General features: G+C 36.5%; 1 protein-coding gene across 2 annotated transcripts in view; it reads right to left on the bottom strand.

Annotated features, from left to right (window-relative positions):
• LOC106878078 (aminoacylase-1) overlaps nucleotides 1-19990 on the bottom strand; it is a 39318-nt gene that overhangs the window by 18116 nt on the left and 1212 nt on the right. The window contains exons 2-11 of one of the 2 annotated variants that reach the window (XM_052965728.2): nucleotides 14244-14337; nucleotides 12707-12771; nucleotides 11143-11247; nucleotides 9105-9176; nucleotides 6518-6540; nucleotides 5814-5890; nucleotides 5017-5106; nucleotides 4834-4890; nucleotides 2971-3044; nucleotides 637-686 (exon numbers count right to left, since the gene is read on the bottom strand). In XM_052965728.2, coding sequence (XP_052821688.1) covers nucleotides 637-686; nucleotides 2971-3044; nucleotides 4834-4890; nucleotides 5017-5106; nucleotides 5814-5890; nucleotides 6518-6540; nucleotides 9105-9176; nucleotides 11143-11247; nucleotides 12707-12745 — 587 coding nt within the window. In that variant the 5' untranslated portion in view covers nucleotides 12746-12771; nucleotides 14244-14337. The remainder of the gene's footprint in view (nucleotides 1-636; nucleotides 687-2970; nucleotides 3045-4833; nucleotides 4891-5016; nucleotides 5107-5813; nucleotides 5891-6517; nucleotides 6541-9104; nucleotides 9177-11142; nucleotides 11248-12706; nucleotides 12772-14243; nucleotides 14338-19990) is intronic. The other variant, XM_014927173.3, reaches the window with a different exon arrangement.

Raw genomic sequence — 19990 nt, 5'->3', positions numbered from 1 at the left:
CCAGTGCGTAACTGGTACTTAATTTATCGACCCCAAAAGGACGAAAGGCAAAGTTGACCTCGGCGGAATTTGAACTCAGAACGTAACGGCAGACAAAATACCGCTAAGCATTTTGCCCGGCATGCTAACGTTTCTGCCAGCTCGCTGCCTTTTAATATCTGTTTTTCTTGTTGGCATGGGTTAAATGGTATGACAGGTTTGACAAGGCCAGGAGCTGCACCAGGTTTCATAGTCTGTCTTGGTATGGTTTCTTCAGCTGGATGCCCTTTCTACTGCAACCACTTTACAAAGTGTACAGGTGCCTTTTCTGTGGCACCATCACCAGTGCTTTTTATGTAGCACCAGCCACGCCAGGATCACCAAGTACTTTGCATGACTTAGATATGTTTTCTTGTCTATTGTTGCAACTCAATATGATCCTAGTCTTCTATTATAACTTGCACTTGAAATCCTTTATATGAAATCTGGTACTTTATCAACCTCCAGAAAGATGAATGACTAGGTTCCTGTCAGAGAGATATGAACTCAAAACATAAAGACTGATAGAACACTAACTCCACTAATCCTCAGTCTATGAAAACTCCCTAATATTCTCCCATTCCACCTAGAGCCAATAATAATAATAATGTTGCTTACCTCTTTTCTTCTTCATCCCGCAAACTTAACAATTTATTTATGATGTTTCTCTGAAAGGAAAATAGAAACAGCAAACATTACTATTATTACTACCTTAATAATAATAATAATAATAATAATAAATGCCCAGATGCAGTACCAGGCAGTGGCTTTCATGGCTTCAGATCTTAATTGATTGGAAGTGTTATCATGTACATTGTTTGTCTTGGTATAAAAAGATGGGCTACAGCAAATATTCTGCTCAATACCACAGATTTGCTTGTCAGTTGTTTGACCTTAACCAGTTGAACATGTCCCTTGGTCGCTGACGATATGTGCATCTCTGATCATGAGCAGAAGTAGTGGGGGAGCATCATAGCCATGTGTTGAGAGGAATTCTTTGGGGTTTGAATAATTCACCTTTGGAAACATGGGTGTTTTGCTCAACATCCTTAAACAAACCTTATTCAGGGACCTTTTGAGCGGGACGGGCTACTTGACCTGAAGAAAATTCTAACTGGGCCCCACCTGTGAGGTCATGCGCTGTTTATATTGATATGAGATCACCATGTCACACACGTATAGTTGTGATGCATGTGCCTGGTGTACTTTTATCAGACGGGTAGTCATAATGGGTATACTGGGCTTCGTATATTTTACCTCAGTGTCACTTTGATGGCATGCACTGCTCTCTCACTCAATGATAATAAGTACAAGTTAGCCCAGCTTTGGAAAAAGAAGAAGATCCCTTAGGGACAATATCAGAAGGCGTCAAGAGGAATATAAAGGAAATTGGAATAGAGTGCCCAGTAGAATTGTAACAAAAGGTTTCCTCCTTGGCATAGTCAGAATAATCAGAAAAGTATGAGATAGTTGAAAAGAATAGATTGCATGGTGTTGCAGGCTGCAAGCAGCAAGCCCACTATGTATGTAAGACACCAGGTGTTACAACAAAACCTGAGATAAAAAGAATGACTAATAAACATCATCATCATCATCATCAATAATACTAATACTAATAATAATAATGGTTTCTAATTTAGGCACAAGCTTGGCAATTTTGAGGAGAAGGAGGGTCAGTCAATTACATCAACTCCTGTACTTAACTGGTCCTTTATTTTATTGGTCTCAGAGATAGTTGGCTAAACCAAGTGGTCATTCAGTTTAACCAACTAACCCAGAATGTTGCAAGTGTCTATCGCATTACAACTTTGACAATATTTGAACACAAAAATATATCAGAAGTAAACTTAACAATGATGTCTAGACTAGCACTCAGTTACTGTTTATTCTACTGATAAATATGAGTTGCTTGTATTGGAAGAGAAATTGGTTGTGGATAACACATAAGAACTGAAAAAAACAAAAGTGAATTAAATTGTGGGAGACTAAAAACTGAGATGAGGACAGAGATATCAAGAGAGAGGAAGAAAACAGAGGCTGGGTTTCTGACCGAGACCTTTGGAAATATGCTGTGCGTGAGAAAACCCGGCAAGCCAAGTGAGACCATAATCCAAGGCCTCTGCCAGGGGTGTAGCCAGCCCACTTATGCGCACCTTCCCTTCATTGGACACTAAACTCCGCTTGCGAAGACCTGTTGAGGCAAGTGAAAGCGAAATAAATTCGACGACTGGCACCCATGCCAACATCTCCTTGATTGGACACTAAACTCAGCTTGTGAAGACCTGCTGGGGCAAGTGAAAGTGAAATCGTGATGGCACCTGTACCAGTGGAGCGCTAAGAGCACCGTCCGAGTGTGATCATTGCCAGGGAAGCTGTCTGGCTTCCGTGCCAGTGGCACGTAAATAGCACCATTTCAGTGTGATCGTCACCAGTGTCACCTTACTGGCACTTGTACCGGTGGCACGTGAAAAGACATTTGAGCGAGGTTGTTGCCAGTGCCGCTGGACTGGCTCCTGTCCAGGTGGCACATAAAATACACCATTTTGAGCATGGCCGTTGCCAGTACCACTTGACTGGCCTTCGTGCCGGTGGCACGTAAAAGCACCCACTACACTCTCGGAGTGGTTGGCGTTAGGAAGGGCATCCAGCTGTAGAAACTCTGCCAAATCAGATTGGAGCCTGGTGTAGCCATCTGGTTCGCCAGTCCTCAGTCAAATCGTCCAACCCATGCTAGCATGGAAAGCGGACGTTAAATGATGATGGTGATGATGATGATGTTATTCCAACGTTATTTGAAGTAATTCAGTCCCTGCAGACATCATGTAGATAATATCAAGAGAAAGAGGGAGAGAGAGAAACTAGAAGTTGGTATCATAAAATATGTTATTCTAATGTTATCTAAACAGTAGACGCTTTAGTCCCTACAGACAAACAGCAACAGATATTACTCACAAATTTTTCAGCAGCAGTGTTTTCAATAAATCTTGAGCCATGGCCAGGATTACCAGGACATTTGATTTTAGCCCCTATAAATAGTGATAAACAAGGAAAATAATACATACTGAACAATGGTGAAAAATATTGGTTTCAAATTTTGGCACAAGGTCAACAAGTTTGGAGTGGGGTTAAGTCAATTACACCAACCCCAGGGTCCAACTGGCACTTTATTTTATCAACTCCAAAAGGATGAAAGGCAAAGTTGACCTTGGTAGAATTTCTTTTCTACTCCAGGCACAAGGCCTGAAATTCTGAGGGAGCAGGGCAGTCAATTAGATTGACCCCAGCATGCAACTGTTACTTAATTTATCAACATCAAAAAATGGAAGACAAAGTCGACCTCGGTGGAATTTGAACTCAGAACGTAAAGACAGACAAAATGCCACTAAGTATTTCACCTGAGGTGCTAACATTTATTTTTTTTTTTTACTGCCCACAAGGGGCTAAACACAGAGGGGACAAACAAGGACAGACAAACGGATTAAGTCGATTATATAGACCCCAGTGCATAACTGGTACTTATTTAATCGACCCCGAAAGGATGAAAGGCAAAGTCGACCTCGGTGGAATTTGAACTCAGAATGTAAAGACAGACGAAATACTGTTAAGTATTTCACCCGACGTGCTAACATTTCTGCCAGCTCGCCACCTTGGTAGAATTTGAACTCAGAATGTAACAACAGACAAAATGCCACAAGGCATTTTACCTGGTGTGTCACTACCTTGACAATGGTAAAAAAATATTGAGTAAAATTTTGAACAACGCTTGCTTGTGACAGTGTATAACTAAACTATAAAAGTATTTTTAAATATTTTATTTGGTATATTTAGAAAGTTAATGTTTAGTGATGCTAATACATAATTTGAGTGTTAATGTATTTCAAAATATTTAATTTGGTTTGTTAAAATGTGACTTTTAATATTGATAATACATATCTTAATATTGATAATACATAATTTGAGTATGAAAGTATTTTAAGATAATTTTGCTTATTAAAATGTTAAATAATGCTTATTTATGTTAGCACATAATTTGAATACAAAAGTATTTTAAAATATTGGTTTCAAATTTTGGCACAAAGCCAGCAATTTGGGGAGAGGGGTAAGTTAATAACATTGACCCCAGTGCTCAATTGGTATGTCTTGTATCGACCCTGAAAGGATGAAGGGCAAAGTTGATCTCAGAACTTAACAGATAAAGTGCCACTAAGTATTTTGTCAGGCATGCTAATGATTCTGCCAGTTTGCCACCTTTATAATATTCCTTTCTACTATAAGCACAAGACCTGAAATTTTAGGAGAGGGAGCTAGTCGATTACATTGACCCCTGAGCACAACTGGTACTTATTTCAATGATCCCAATAGGATGAAACACAAAGTTGGCAGAATTTGAACTCAGAACATTAAGACAGATGAAATACTGCCAAGCATTTTGTCCAGTGTATTAACCATTTTGGCAGAAATACTTTAGTATTTCAAAATAATTCTGTTTATTAAAATGCATGTTGTAAAATAGTTTGTTTTCTAAAACCAAAAATTATTGAAATGTCTTCTTTTAAATTTTTTCTTTTCTTCTGGATAAAATTTTTGCAGGTAGCAGACATACTTTTTCAAAGATAATTAAATATTTACTATAAATCAATCCTTCACTTTGTTTTATTATCTTTTTTTTAACTAACATTTTTTTTATTGGAAAAGAACCTCAGATTAATCATTAGAAATTGAGAAGTTCTTGAAGAGCTCGAACAAATAATAGGAAGGGAAAACAAATTATAGACTTATTAGTAGTTATAATGATAAAATTTTAGATTTACTTACACCAAGCAGATCTTTCTCCATAGAAAATAGTGAAATGTTCAGTTGGATTAGCTAACCCTGAGATTGAAAAAAATACAGCAACTTAGAAATGCCATGAGAAAATGAAATATTTTAAAGTATTTTATGACTTACAGAAAGTAACATTTGTCTCATTTACTAGAAAACATTAAAAATATAAATAACCTTCATCCAAAGCAAAAGCAATGTTCATCTGCTTAAATTCTTCACGCTTTATAAACAACTGCATTCCAAGTTTGCCACCAACTTCTTCATCTAGAAAAGAAAGAATAAGACAGGAATCATGTTGTGCTACAAAACAACTAAACATTGACAAACATTAAATGTTTAAGGAACAGAAAAAATATAGAGAGAGCTTGAATTTGCATAGACAATAATTGTTTTGAAATTTTGCACAAGGCCAGCAATCTTTGTGGAAAAGGGTTAGTGATTACATTGACCCCAGTAATTGACTGGTACTTTATTTTATTGACCCCAGTGGGGTGGAAGGCAAACTTGATCTTGTGGAATTTGAAATCAAATTGTAATGAGTCAGAAGAAATTTCACAATCTTCAATCTTTTTCAGATGCTTTGCAATTCAGCCAGTTCACCACATTTGCATTGACAATAATGCAATGCAACACATGCCACACAATTTCTCTGTCACACCCTCAAGCACGAAAAATTGTGGAGAATATGTACAAAATCCTTCATTTTCAAGACAAAAAAAAAACAAGACAAAAAAAAAACAGTGACTTCTCCAAGAACTTCAAATTAACCCAATCATTGTTAGTGAAATTTGGTTATGAAAACTGTGAGGAATCCCAACAGCTGGCTTGTATCTTATTTCAGAAGGTCAGCTCTGTCATACTTTCCAATCCAAGAGACAAGAAATAAACACACCGTTAAATATTATGATCATAAATAAGTGAACTTCTTTTTTAGTCTTCATTAAACATTATTGGCATAATTATTAAATTACCTGGCATAAAAGTCAAGTGAACATTTCTCAACATCTTCTTCCCATCTTTTAAAAGTTGGCGTATAGCTTCAATATATCTGTTGAAAATATTTTGAAAAATGATGGAAAGACTGAGACCATCTTTACTTCAATTTACTAAAATTGATTACATAAACAAAGATAAAAGAGATAAGTCATGACAGAGCAAAAAATGAATATGTAAATCATTAATTTGGAAATATGAGTGACAAAACATGTACATAGCAGTGGAGCATGCATATATATTAGTAAGTCATGAGACTGATGATGTAAAAACTAGGACAGAAGTTTGATACACTTTGTATTTAATAGCAAAAGAAGTTGTGAGTACAAGCATGGTCATTTGGTTAAGAACTTTGTTTTGTAATTTCATTGTCCCAAATTTGATCCTACTGCATTAGTGCATTAGGAAAGTACCTTTTATCATAATTTAGGGCAACCTAAAATTGGTTCGATTGAAACAGTACAAGTGCTTTTTGGATAGATAGTTTCTCCATTCTCTCCGCAAAAGTTGGAGACCTTGCAAAAGGTCACTAACTTTGAAAACCCTTTGGTAGAACATGGGGGTTCAAAGAAATAAAACATGAATGTCATGAACACTACACTCACTTCTTTGACTAAGTGAGAATAATGAAAAAAAAAAAAAAAATTAATAGAACTTCATTGTAAAATATTTTAATACTTACTGTATTCCAACACATTTCATGTCCTAAAAGTAAAAGATTTATGAAGTATAAGAAAAAGAAAATGTACTGAAACAATACAAAATGTTAATAAAAAAATTTGTTTAAAAAAAATTTGTAATATTTCCTCATGTCTGAATATGGTTGCACTAAAGATCGGAAACAAATGACACCACGTGCATGACAGTGAATTATTTACAACTAACATATGTCAAGATGACGAGGCACACACACACACACACACGTCACCCACAAATAATTAAAGCTGATTTATTTGAAGTTATATATTCATAAAGATCTAATACTAAATTTAAAGCAGTACATAAAATTTTTTTAATGGTTTGATCCAAAGGAAGGAAATATGATATGGACATTACCGGTTATCCAAGACTGAACGATAAATATAGGCAGGGAGGAAATTCCAGAGGACTGACGATCTAGGGAGGAATGACTGAATATAATGGTTAGTGCAGGTGATGAAGAGAAAAGAGATCAGTCAGATGCCCCAGGGTGGAGGTGGTACAAGACTAACAAGTGAGCTTCTTAAGCACACAGCTATGTCTGTGTGCTTGTATTGGGTCAGTGAGTGACGACTGAAATGGATTTTGATAATTCTAATCCATTCTGATGTAGATAGCAAAAAATACATGAAAGTTATAAACTCTGTAAGTAAAGAATAATTGTTATAATTGTGTAGCCCTGAAGAGTTCTGATCGAGAAAGCCTATTGCATGCAGATAGTTGGTGTTTGGCCCTACGTCAATCCCGGAGACGTTCCAGCCGTGGCCATTCCATCTCCTTAGAGATACAATATATAGCGTTGTAATAAAGAAGTTCTAAATGTAATCTATTAATCAATTTAAGAGACATTTTGAGTAACCAAAGCACGTGAAAACAGATGTAAGGGACATAACTGCGTTTATAAATAAGCAGCACTTACAGTTCCCCTCGCTATCAAATGAATTGCTATTTATGTAAATAAAATCGTAACTATAGACAATGGACACAGTATGGCCAGATGATTATTAATTTCACTTTGGTTCGTTTCCACTGCACGGTATCTTAGGAAAGTGGGGTTTTTTTCACTATAGCCTCAGGATGATCAAAGATTTGAGAGAGAAATTTGGAACATGGAAACTATGGAAGCACATTGGATGGATTGTACCCACAGTGTGTCATACTAATTCCATCTGAGAATTACATTAAGGAATACTCAGCCACTTACAAGCTACTTCAATGAGCAGGCAGTTCAGTTGATTAAAAGACTGAATAGTCACTGTCTTAATCAAGTGAAATTTATTTAATATCCAAGTATGTACATCAATACACACATCACACTTTCTTCACCAGTTGTCACCTCTAAGATACCACAAAGAGAATAAAACCTACTCAATTCTTGACTATTTGACACCAATAGTTATAGAAATATTAACATATTTGATGCAGGAAATGTTTGGGTTGGCCAGATCTACCTCAATGCCATAGCAACCGAGGTAGGCAGGGGCAGCCCACTCCAACCTTTCGGCTGGCTGGTGCCCATTCTCCTTTGCTATCGTGAGGCTTTTTTTAGAGTTGAATTTTCTACGGGGAGCCATGCCCTTGCTTACCCTCAACCTCAGTTTCTAGACATGAGTAGTCCCGAGACCAAGGCCTCTACCCCGATTTTTAAGAAATGTGGTAGAAAACTAGCTCAAGTAGGCAGGAACGCTACTCTCTGAGACCCCTTTCGGAGCCCCGCTACCTAATATTTTAAAATTATTCCAACAACAGGTGATAATTCTAGACATGTTTCAGTATTATTATATCCTCCTCAGAGAGCATAAACTTCACTGGACTTTGTTAAAATAGTAATGAAACAATTGTTAAGTATACAATGATATATTTAAATTAATGACCTCATCTTGGTTGTAACTGTCATAGTGTTTTGACCTTCTTAAGGTGTCTGTCATGTTCAGAAATACTCCAGGATTTTTAAACCAAGCCTTTAATTAATTCTACAAAGATAGATTGTTATTAATCCACTGTCCATACTAGCATTATTTTTGTTGTTTTTTTAACGTCAACTTTTCTATGCTTGCATGGGTCAGATGGAATTCATTGAAGCAAATGTAATACAGTTGGATGCTCTTCCTGTTGCCAACCCTCACCTGTTTCCAGACATGTAATATTTCCCCATGTCTGGACATGTTTGCACTGAAGATTGGAAACAAATGACACCACTTGTATGACAGTGACACTCATTTACAACTATCATATGTCAAAATGAGGAGTCACAAAACACACACACACACAACCAGCTTTATTCAATTTCCATCCACCAAATCCACCCTCAAGGGTTTGGTTAGCCTGTGGTTATAGCAGAAGACACTTGTGCAAGGTGACACACAGTAGGACTGAACCCCAAACCACAGGGTTGAAAAGTATCTAAAGTAACTAATTAAGATAGCAGAATCCAAAGAAACTAGTGATGGTCTGTGTTGGCAAAGAAACACAAAGAGTTCACAGTATATTAACTTATGACCCTTTGTGATGTTTTCATTCAAAGTGAGAGGTAAAAACAGAAAGAAAAGTAAACTTTAAAATAAACATACCTGAGATCCTCGAGCATAAATATCTCCATTTTCCATTTTCTCAGCACTGAAAGGATCGACTTTCCAGCAATCCTAAGAATAGAATAAGATTAATTGATCAACAAGCATATCAATATCAACAATAATTAGTAATGAATAATTGATTTGTATGAAACTGAATTTTTTGGTTTTTCTTGGGCCCTAGCACTCATAAAGCTGGCTACCAGATTTCCAACATACCCACTGAGCAGGCCGATGGCCCATTCCAGGGTTTAAGGCCTACAATTTTTGGAGGAAGGAGGCAAGTCAATTACATCAACCCCAGTAATCAGCCCTGGAGAGATGAAAGACGAAGTTGACCTCAGTAGGATTTGAACACAGAACATAATTAGCCAGAAGAAACACTCTTAAGCATTTTGTCCGACTGCTAATGAGTCTACCAGCTCATTGCCTGGCAAAGACAGAATGAGTTTGTTCACCTTTTTAACAGCAACCTGCCTGAAACCACCCTTAAGTTCCATGGTTAAAATTCTCTGTTTTAAAGTGATTTAAATTAAAACTCACCGTTAAAATTTTATGTTACTCTTTACTCTTTACTCTTTTACTCTTTTACTTGTTTCAGTTATTTGACTGCAGCCATGCTGGAGCACCGCCTTTAGTCGAGCAAATCGACCCCAGGACTTATTCTATGTAAGCCTAGTACTTATTTTATTGGTCTCTTTTGCCGAACCGCTAAGTTACGGGCACGCAAACACACCAGCAACGGTTGTCAAGCGATGTTGGGGGACGAATACAGACACACAAACATACACACACACATATATATATATATATATACATGACCGAGACCTTTGGAAATGTGCTGTGCGTGAGAAGACCCGGCAAGCCAAGTAAGATCGTTGCCAGTGCCCCTGGACTGGCTTGTGCAGGTGGCACATAAAAGACACCATTTCGAGCGTGGCCGTTTTCGTGCGGGTGACACGTAAAAGCACCCACTACACTCTCTGAGTGGTTGGCGTTAGGAAGGGCATCCAGCTGTAGAAACTCTGCCAAATTAGATTGGAGCCTGGTGTTGCCATCCGGTTTCACCAGTCCTCAGTCAAATCGTCCAACCCATGCTAGCACGGAAAGCGGACGTTAAACGATGATGATGATGATGATATATACGACGGGCTTCTTTCAGTTTCCGTCTGCCAAATCCACTCACAAGGCTTTGGTCGGCCCGTGGCTATAGTAGAAGACACTTGCCCAAGGTGCCACGCAGTAGGACTGAACCCGGAACCATGTGGTTGGTAAGCAAGCTACTTACCACACAGCCACTCCTACGCCTATATTTATATTTTGATAAATTCTTTGTTATTTTCAAAATTAAACTGAAACAAAGGCAATGTATTCCAACATAAATATAGCAACAAAAGGATTAAAGTGAAAAATCCTTCATCTCTACTTAGAATCATAAACAGAAAGAAAATTCAAACCAAGTCAGGTTGAGTTTAGTTTCCAACTGGCTGTTGTCATTGAGCCCTAACTTCAGCTCAACACTGATCAACTTATGATGAAAGACATACTATTCATGGCCATCCTGTCTTTCTCAGGAGGTGTAGGGCTGTATTAACTAATGTGTCCTGGCTTTTTTTTTAGTATAGTAGTGAGATTTAAAGATTTCCTTCTATTTCAAGCATGCCAAGAGATCCTTATTGGCTTGAACACATAGAAGCTCCCCTGTTGGTTCATTAAGTGGTTCATGATAGAAATGGTAACTTGATGTATTCATGTCGCAGAAAGAATAAATTTCTAAGAGCACATTTAAAACTCTTCTGCATTGCATGATAAATGTAATAACACGACTCAGTTCCCACCCTTCAGATTACAGCAGCCAGTGATGGAAATGAGGGTTATGCAGGGGAACAACATACACTTATTATTCAGCTCATGAGGGTGTCGGATTGTAATGGCATCTAGCCTCATTTGTTTCCCCAACCTCAGCCTCAAAGACCTTAGAAAACCCTTTGTTCACTTTCAAACCAAACAAATTTTGAAACAAATAAGCAATATTTACCATATCCACTGGAACAACATCTATATGAGAATTCAACATCAAAGATGGTAAGGAAGGGTCTTTTCCTTCAACAGTCATCACAAACACAGGATTGCCTGGAGAAACCTAAAATATAATACATTAAAATATACAGAAAGAAAAAAATAAACAAAAACAGGACAATTTTTTCAATTTTCTCTGTTTCTCTATTTTTGCTTAGATTGAAGGTATGTTACTCATCATGATTAAGCAGCCACATTCCACACTGGCATGGGCTGGATGGTTTGATAGGATCTGATAGCTCAGAGTCCAATAGACTCCAATGTCAGCTTTGTCATGGTTTCTATGGCTGGATGCCCTTCTTTACACCATCCACTTTACAGAGTGTACTGGGTACTTTTTTCTGCCACCAGCACCTGTACGATCACCAAATAGCTCACAAGATAAGACCATAGTTTCGAGTTTATTTTGAGATGCTTTGTGTTTCTTTCAATTACTTGAAATATAACAATTAATTTAGTAAAATAACTTAGTTATCATTCAGCTAGTGTTAGGAACATAAATTGTGACTAAGGTTTGGTGGAAGATTTTAATTCAAAACTTATGAAAACGAGACATTTGTATTCAGAGCCAGAGCCTGTTTCAGCCAGGTTGGTAACAAAAGGGTTGCCTACACATGCTTGTGGAGTGCTCAGCCAGTCGCATGCTAATTTCATGAGCAGGTTGTTCCATTGATTGGATAAACTAGTACAGTCATTGTTGTAACTGGTGTGGTGCCAGTCACATTCTATAATGAAAGTCTTGAAATCATAATTGCAATATTTCAGTAACAACTTAACCCTTGTAAGACAACTAGGCTGATCTGTAAGTCTACTATTTTTGTACCATAGAGAAAAAGAGCCAGATATCTAAGAGACTGTATAAAGTTTTCTGTCAGTAAGGAAGGATTATAAAGTACAATTTGTGGTAGCAAAGTATAGTTGATATAGTGTGGCTGTGTTTAGCATCGGAAAATCTTAGTCCTCCTTATGGGGTCCCTCTATCTATTATCTGTAGGATCTAAAGTAGATATTAAATGATGATGATTATGATGGTACATACATATAAATGATTTATCTATGGTGTAGGTTTATGACAATTTGCTCAAAAACATAAAACAAATTGGTAGACACTAAGCAAGAAGAAATCAGTAATGTGTGATATACTATTATTGGGATCATTTTCTAGTTGGAACAATTAAAAAGGTTTTTTTCTTTTTTTTTGTAGATGGTGTATTGACAGTGTTTAAAATATCTGATCAAACATCTGAAAACCCAGTGAAGAGAAAAAGAATTCATAATAAATATCTAAATGATGGAAAAGAATTCATCCACAAACTAAGCGATCTTGTACATTGTCAAGGAAACATCACAGAATTATGACTATTGCCCTTGTTTCTTGGTTTACTTAGTAATCTATTATCTTTATGGGGAGAGAAGAGATAAGAAAAGCTGTAGTTAACTGGTAAATTGAATTAAACAGGAGTTTAATGAACTTAAGTAGTTATTTCTGTTAACCTTAAATAAATAGAAGTTATATTGCTCACCTCAATCACTTTATATGGCAAACCAAGTTCTCCAGCCATTTCTTTTAGGAACTTTATTGCTCCATCTGAAAATATGAAACAGATTTTTCCTTTCAACTTAAAATGAGGATCGGATTGGTAGAATTAGTAGAATGTTGGGTAAAACGCCTTGTGGTATTTAGTTATACCTCTTTACATCCCGATTTTGGATCCCACCAAACTTTAACCCTCTTATTCTGGGTTTGATAAAATATATACTAGTCTAGAACTGTGGTAGAAATCTGGATTGTACCTCACAAAATATTTGAGATTTTGTGCCTATGTTGAAAAAGATTCAATTTAACTTGAAGATAATGTAGGTTACACACTAAATCTAGCAGTGTTAATCACCTAATTTTTTACTAAGTGAAAGATTAAGACGAAAGCAATTTTAGAAAAACAAAACAGTGCTTCATCTGTAATAAACCTCTTTAGTGCTTTTGGTCCAAATAATTTATAGGATATACCTCTAGTGTATCTACCACTTGCACATAAAAGAGAACACGCTCTAGAAAATTATATAACTTTAAAAATATCTGCTCCAAGCTTTATTTGCACAACATCACACCATAAGTTTAAAAACAACTCAGATGACACTTTCTTCCATGATCTCAAACACTGTATTCCAGATCCAACTCTTTTACTCAAATTCTTCAACTTTTCTCTGTAAGGATCTATTCTAATCTAGTGAAATCTACTTATGTTTATGAATCCCATTCTGAAGGATAACCTCTCTGACCCTGCCAATTATTGCCTTATCATCCTCAGTTCCAATATCTCAAACATGGTGAAGACAGTCATAAACAAAATCTTTCATAACCTTGAGTCTCTCAGGAACAACAAACTTAATTACACAGAGACTTGCTCTCTTATATTCCACAACAGTTTGACTGTATTTGGCATGAGAAACTTCTAGCTATGGTACCACATATATCCTCCAGCCTTTTCTTTCTGTACATTAATAGTCTACATGTTGTTACTGGTAACAGCACACACTTCTTTGCTAATAATGCCATCAATAACTCCTTAAACCTCTTCATACATGTCATTCATATGTAACCTGGACATCTCATACCAGGCATAAACTACTTCCATGAACAGAGATGTTTGAAACATACTTCAATGAAGAAATTACAATGATGACTCCTTATACAACATTCTTCCTATGCATGATTGGCATGCAACTAAAGTCTTCACACTTACCTCAAAAATTACACAATAATCTCTCATAGCGACATCTCATATAATATTGCTGAGTCTAGGTTTCCCTTTCAGTGTGAGAAAATACTTAACCCACAATCAGTTGCTGGCCCTCTACAATGCTCAAATGTGACCCATATTAGATATCTTGGCAAGAGCACTACCACAGACATACACACACACATACACAACCATTACCTTACTACTTCTGTTCTGTTTCTCTCATCACAATTATACTTTTCCACTCTCTTTTCCTGAATCACTCTCTTTTATCACATTCTCTTTTATTCAACCACTCAGTTATATTTGTCCTAAGTACCTTTAGTGGGGTCCAATCTGTTGCAAGCATTCAGACCAGGGCTTTAGTTTGAAGGTAAGCTCTTCATCCCTTTTCCTGCACAATCTCTGAGATCCTATTAAAAAAAGGCCATTATTGCTGAGCTTCTTACTCTGATGTTTAAAACATACACAGAAATAATTTAAAACTACACTGATCCCATCAGTTTTAGAGGTACTTGTCTTTCATAGAAATCTTGCAAACAAGTAACTCACATACCTACAGATGTTTTATTGTTGTTTCCAGTCCATATTTACTGAAACTCTCTTAAATTTACTTGGTGTAGATGTCAAAACCTTTCACCATATTAATTAATTTATTAAATGAAAAATAAAAAAAATATTCTTCTAAATTTTCCTTTGTGCATTTCAATTCTTAGCTCTATTGAAATAACCAATTAGGTCAGTATTTTTCCAGTAATTTTAAGACACAAGTAGGTTGCAAGAAATTAAGTATACAAGATAATATAACCAAAATCAGCACAAGAGGAATTATTATCATCTTATAACAGACAAGAGTATAATCTGCTGATAATTTTATGCACCTGGATACCAATGTTATCTAGTTATAATAAAATGCTTGTAAGTCACTTTAAAAAAGGCCAAGTCATGATCAATTTAAAATACATATTCATCAACACGAGCTCTGTTTTATAACTTGACTTAATTCTTAGAAAAGAAAGCAACAAATCAGAGTCCTTTATACATGACTAAATAAATTATATTGCCAATAACTGGAACTTAGATTGTAAATTGTATATAAGGAAAGAGTGATGCAAAACAACAGATGAAAATTATTAAATGCCATCAAAAATACAATCATTTCTCAAGTAGACAACAATGAAATACAGTCGTATTCTTTTATTCTATTTTTGATTTCAGTCATTGGACTATAGCCAAGATGGAGCTATTACCTTCACGAGTCTTAGTCAATTATGTTAACTTCAGTACTTAGTATGGTACAAATTTTTATGGTTTCTATTTGTTGAATAGCTACATTCAGCTATAATATATGTATTAAGTCACTTACTTTTAGGAAGTCACATCCTCTAACAGATGTTTGTGTGTGTATGCTGGTTTATACCAGTATACAGAATCATACACATGTACACACTCACATATATATATGTATGTGTGTGTGTGTGTGTGCTTACACCCTATAACTTAGTCAAACTGCCAAGTTACAGAGATGTAAACAAACCAGCACTGGTTGTCAAGAGGTAGTGGGGGACATACAAAAGTACTAATGCACACACACAGTTTCTCTCTACCAAATTCATTCACAAGATACTTGACCAAGGTGATGTGTAGTGGAACTGAACTTGAAACCATGTGGCTGCAAAGCAAGCTCCTTAAACACACAACCATGTCTGCACATATAATGATTTTATTTTCTTTCTCATCATAAATTTAATTCTACATTCAATAAAATTTCTTGGCCCACAACACCAAAAATGTCAGCATCCACTTTACTGGATAGTAGAAGATACATGCCAAAGGTACTCTTGTGCAATAGAATTGAACTTGGAAGCAGATAGTTGTGAAACTAGCTTCTTAACTGCATAGCTTAGCATGCACTTCTTTACTCTTTTTTTTACTCATTTACTTGTTTCAGTCATTTGACTGTGGCCATGCTGGAGCACTGCCTTTAGTCGAGCAAATCGACTCCAGGACTTATTTTTGTAAGCCTAGTACTTATTCTATCGGCCCCTTTTTGCCAAACTGCTAAGTTACGGGGATGTAAACACACCAGCATTGGTTGTCAAGCAATGTTGTGGGTACAAACAGACACACAAACATACACACACACACACACACATATATATATATACATATATACGACGGGCTTCTTTCAGTTTCTGTCTACCAAATCCACTCACAAGGCTGAACCCAGAACCATGTGGTTGGTAAGCAAACTACTTACCACACAGCCACTCATTTTCTTATATTTAAGAAGAAGATGGATAAAATCTAGGTTTGTAGTAAGTTGCTGAAAACAAAATTTCAAATCTGAAGGATAAATCTTTTTGATTTAACCCTTTAGCATCTAAACCAAACATTTTGGCCCAAATATTCTACCTGTTTCATCTTCAGATCAGCCAGATTTGACCTCTCACACCTACTCTACAATATCATTTTAAAAATAATCAATCATATCATTGAAATCTTGAAGCTATGAGACTGTGCATAATTAATTCAAATCTATGCAAATAAGTAAGCATTACATTTGACAAAGGAATTTGAATGCTAAAGGGCAAAAGATGTAAAGGTCAAAATGGCACAAATCAATGTTTTACTTATTAACAGGACAACAAAATTTCAGTGTCACCTGGGAAATGACTATACTCAGGATGTAGAAAAGTAGTAGGTAGAAAGGATACACAGAAGTATATAACAGTAGGAATATCTAATACATATAACTGCTAGCCCCTTCAAATTCAAAAAGAGAAAAAGAAAATTAAATGAAATTCAACTAGAGAACACAATGACCCTGGTTAAGTGCAATATGCTATATCTAGATTTAAACTGAATAAAAAAAAGTAAAACATTTTGGGTTATACTCTTTACTCTTTTACTTGTTTCAGTCATTTGACTGTGGCCATGCTGGAGCACCACCTTTAGTCAAGCAAATCGACCCCCAGGACTTATTCTTTGGAAGCCTAGTACTTATTCTATCGGTCTCTTTTGCCGAACCACTAAGTTATGGGGACGTAAACACACCAGCATTGATTGTCAAGCGATGTTGGGGGGACAAATACAGACACACAAACATATACACACACATACATATATATATATATATATACGTATATACGACGGGCTTCTTTCAGTTTCCGTCTACCAAATCCACTCACAAAGCTTTGGTTGGCCCGAGGCTATAGTAGAAGACACTTTCTCAAGATGCTACGCAGTGGGACTGAACCCAGAACCATGTGGTTGGTAAGCAAGCTACTTACCACGCAGCCAATCTTTTTCTAGGTTTCACAGAAAACTTTCTAAGCAAATATTTGACAGTCTCATTTGTTTTTTCTTTTTTTTTTTTGTTTTGCATCTGCTCTGAAAGTATTAGTCGTGCACATGTGCAAGCAGTTTGCCTGGCATGCTAACTCTTTTGCCAGTTTGCTGCCTTAAATCTCTATATAATAATGGTTTCAAATTTTGGCACAAGGCCAGTGATTTTGGGGTAAGGGAGTAAGTTGATTACATTGACACAAGTGTTCAGCCAGGACTTATTTTATCAAAAATATGAAAGGCAAAGTCGACTTCAGCAGAATTTGAACTCAGAACATAAAGACAGACCAAATGCCACAAAGCATTTTGCCTGGTGTGCTAACGTTTCTGCAACCTTGCCACTTTACAAGAACCAAAAGAAGTATTGCAATGTATTTTATCTGACATTTTCGTTTGCTACATACAAAGGCATTGGATGAAGGGGACATGACAAAGACAGGTTACTTATAATGTGTGGGTGTACATAAAATTAGGAGAGAAAGAAGGGGAAAAAAAAGGAAGGAGATAAATAGTATGCGTAGGTGTGACAGTGTAGTAAGAAGTTTGCTTTCCAACCACATGGTCATGGGTCCAGTCCCACTGCGTGACAACTTGGGTAAGTGATTTCTACTATAGCATTGTGTTGACCAATGCCTTGTGAGTGGATTTGGTAGACAGAAACCGAAAGAAGCCCTTCGTATATATACACACACATTCTCTGTGTGTGTGTGTGTGCGCGCTTGTCCCCCACCACCTCTAGACAACCGGTCTTGGTGTATTTACGTCTTAGCGGTTCGGCAAAGAATCCAATAGAGTAAGTACCAGGTTTTTTAAAAAAATATATTAAATACTCCGGTCGGTTCATTCGACTAAAATTCTTCAAGGTGGTGCCCCAGTATGATCGCCGTTTAATGACTGCAACAAGTAAAAGATAACAGATAATATACCAATGGGAAAGACTTCCACCCGTTCCCCACCCCTTTTTCTCACAAATTTGTTTATTTATTTTTTTATTTTTGCCAAAAATCCCTGTTTTCCGATACAGAGGTTCCGAAAAATTGCCAAAAATCTGCTTTGTTAAATTTCCCACGCCCTTTCCTCCCTCCAAATTCTTCAATTTTGACTTTTCCCCCCAACACTAACCCTAACCTTAAAACCCTAACCCTAACCCTGGGGACGGGCGGAAGTTTTGCCTCCCAATACATGAATACATATGGATGAGATAGTCTTCTTGATATATGAGAACCTCCCTTCAACAAAGGCAAATCAAGAAAACCCTTCAAACCGAATGTCACTGACCACCAAGCGCAAGGGCTCTCTTCCTATTAGTATACAGAATTTGTAAATAGACTAGTCTTTACTCGCAGACAACAAACATGTTTTATAAATTTTATGAACTGTTTTCGTTGATGAGGGTGGGGGATACTGAAGCCACCCTTAGTTTTATTAGATTTGAAGGTTTTAATTTTTTAAGACTATTCTATTTTATTTTTATTATATATTCTGTCGAGTAACTTTTTCTCGGTAAGATTTTACACTACTTCAAGTGTAAAGACTCGTAAATGTGAACAAAGTGTTGCAATATGATATCGATAACATCTAAAAAAGCTACTTCATCGACCACCTTTGGTCAAGTCATATGATGCCACCAGACGAATTTTCGACCCTGAACCGTAAAATTTACTCGTTGCCGTGTCAGCAGAAGTGGCCAAGTCACTGCTCACGAGTTCACAATAGTTCAAGTAATATAGCGGCCTTTATAAGTCGGCGAGCTGGCAGAAACATTAGCACGCCGGGCAAGATGCTTAGCGGCATTTCGTCTGTCTTTACCTTCCTGAGTTGAAATTCTGCCGAGGTCGACTTCGCTTTTCATCCTATCAGGGTCGATAACTTAAGGGTATTATTTTAATATTACATCAGTTTCATGAGGTGGGTGTGTACCTTATGTTTATCAATGTTAGCTTAATATGTTAAACTAAGCGATGGTTTAAATGAAAACAACAATCTATGAATTCTTTTGTACTTCATTCAAGACAAATAAAACTTTTATCAACTTCCGCTTAATATATAATTAACAAGTCGACTAGTGAAACAAATATCAGTCAGCTCTTCAAATAACACCGTACTATCGAAAATAGCAAGTCAAATCGGTATCATTTTACTATTACACCCGTTTCATGAGGCGGGTGTAATTGTAAAAAAATTACCAAATTAAGTACCAGTTGCGTACTGAGGTTGATCTTATCGACTGCCCCCCCCCCTCTCCCAAATCTTCGGGCCTTGTGCCTAGAGTAGAAAAGAATATATTGACTTCTATATTTAGGCTTGTAAATACAAAGTATAATGAATTATTAATCTAATATAATGTAAGGAGTAACTTTTAATGAAACGATACCATTTTAGCTTCGCTGTTTCCATTTTACAAGAATTTTCTAGCTTTGTGTTTCTCATGGGTTGTAGGAGGTGGGAGGATTAAAAAAAAGATTGGGAAGGAGACAAAATGTCATGTTTAACAAAATTAAGATGTGCTAGACTTTATAAACTTATTCAACAACATGATGAAGAAAGAAAAATTATATGGATGCAAACTTTATTTTGCCTTTTCATAAAGAAGTGGGTAGGCGATATAAGCACAAGACCAAAAAGTTTATGGTTGGGGTCAGATGACTGGTACTTAATAGAATTAAGTACCAGATATATGATATACAAAGTTGATTCGGAACAAATATCACAAAGTAT

The sequence above is a fragment of the Octopus bimaculoides genome, chromosome 1 (genome assembly GCF_046866305.1).
Source record: "Octopus bimaculoides isolate indiv1 chromosome 1, ASM4686630v1, whole genome shotgun sequence".
Taxonomy (NCBI): Eukaryota; Metazoa; Mollusca; class Cephalopoda; order Octopoda; family Octopodidae; genus Octopus; species Octopus bimaculoides.
This window is presented reverse-complemented; position numbering and strand designations above follow the sequence as displayed.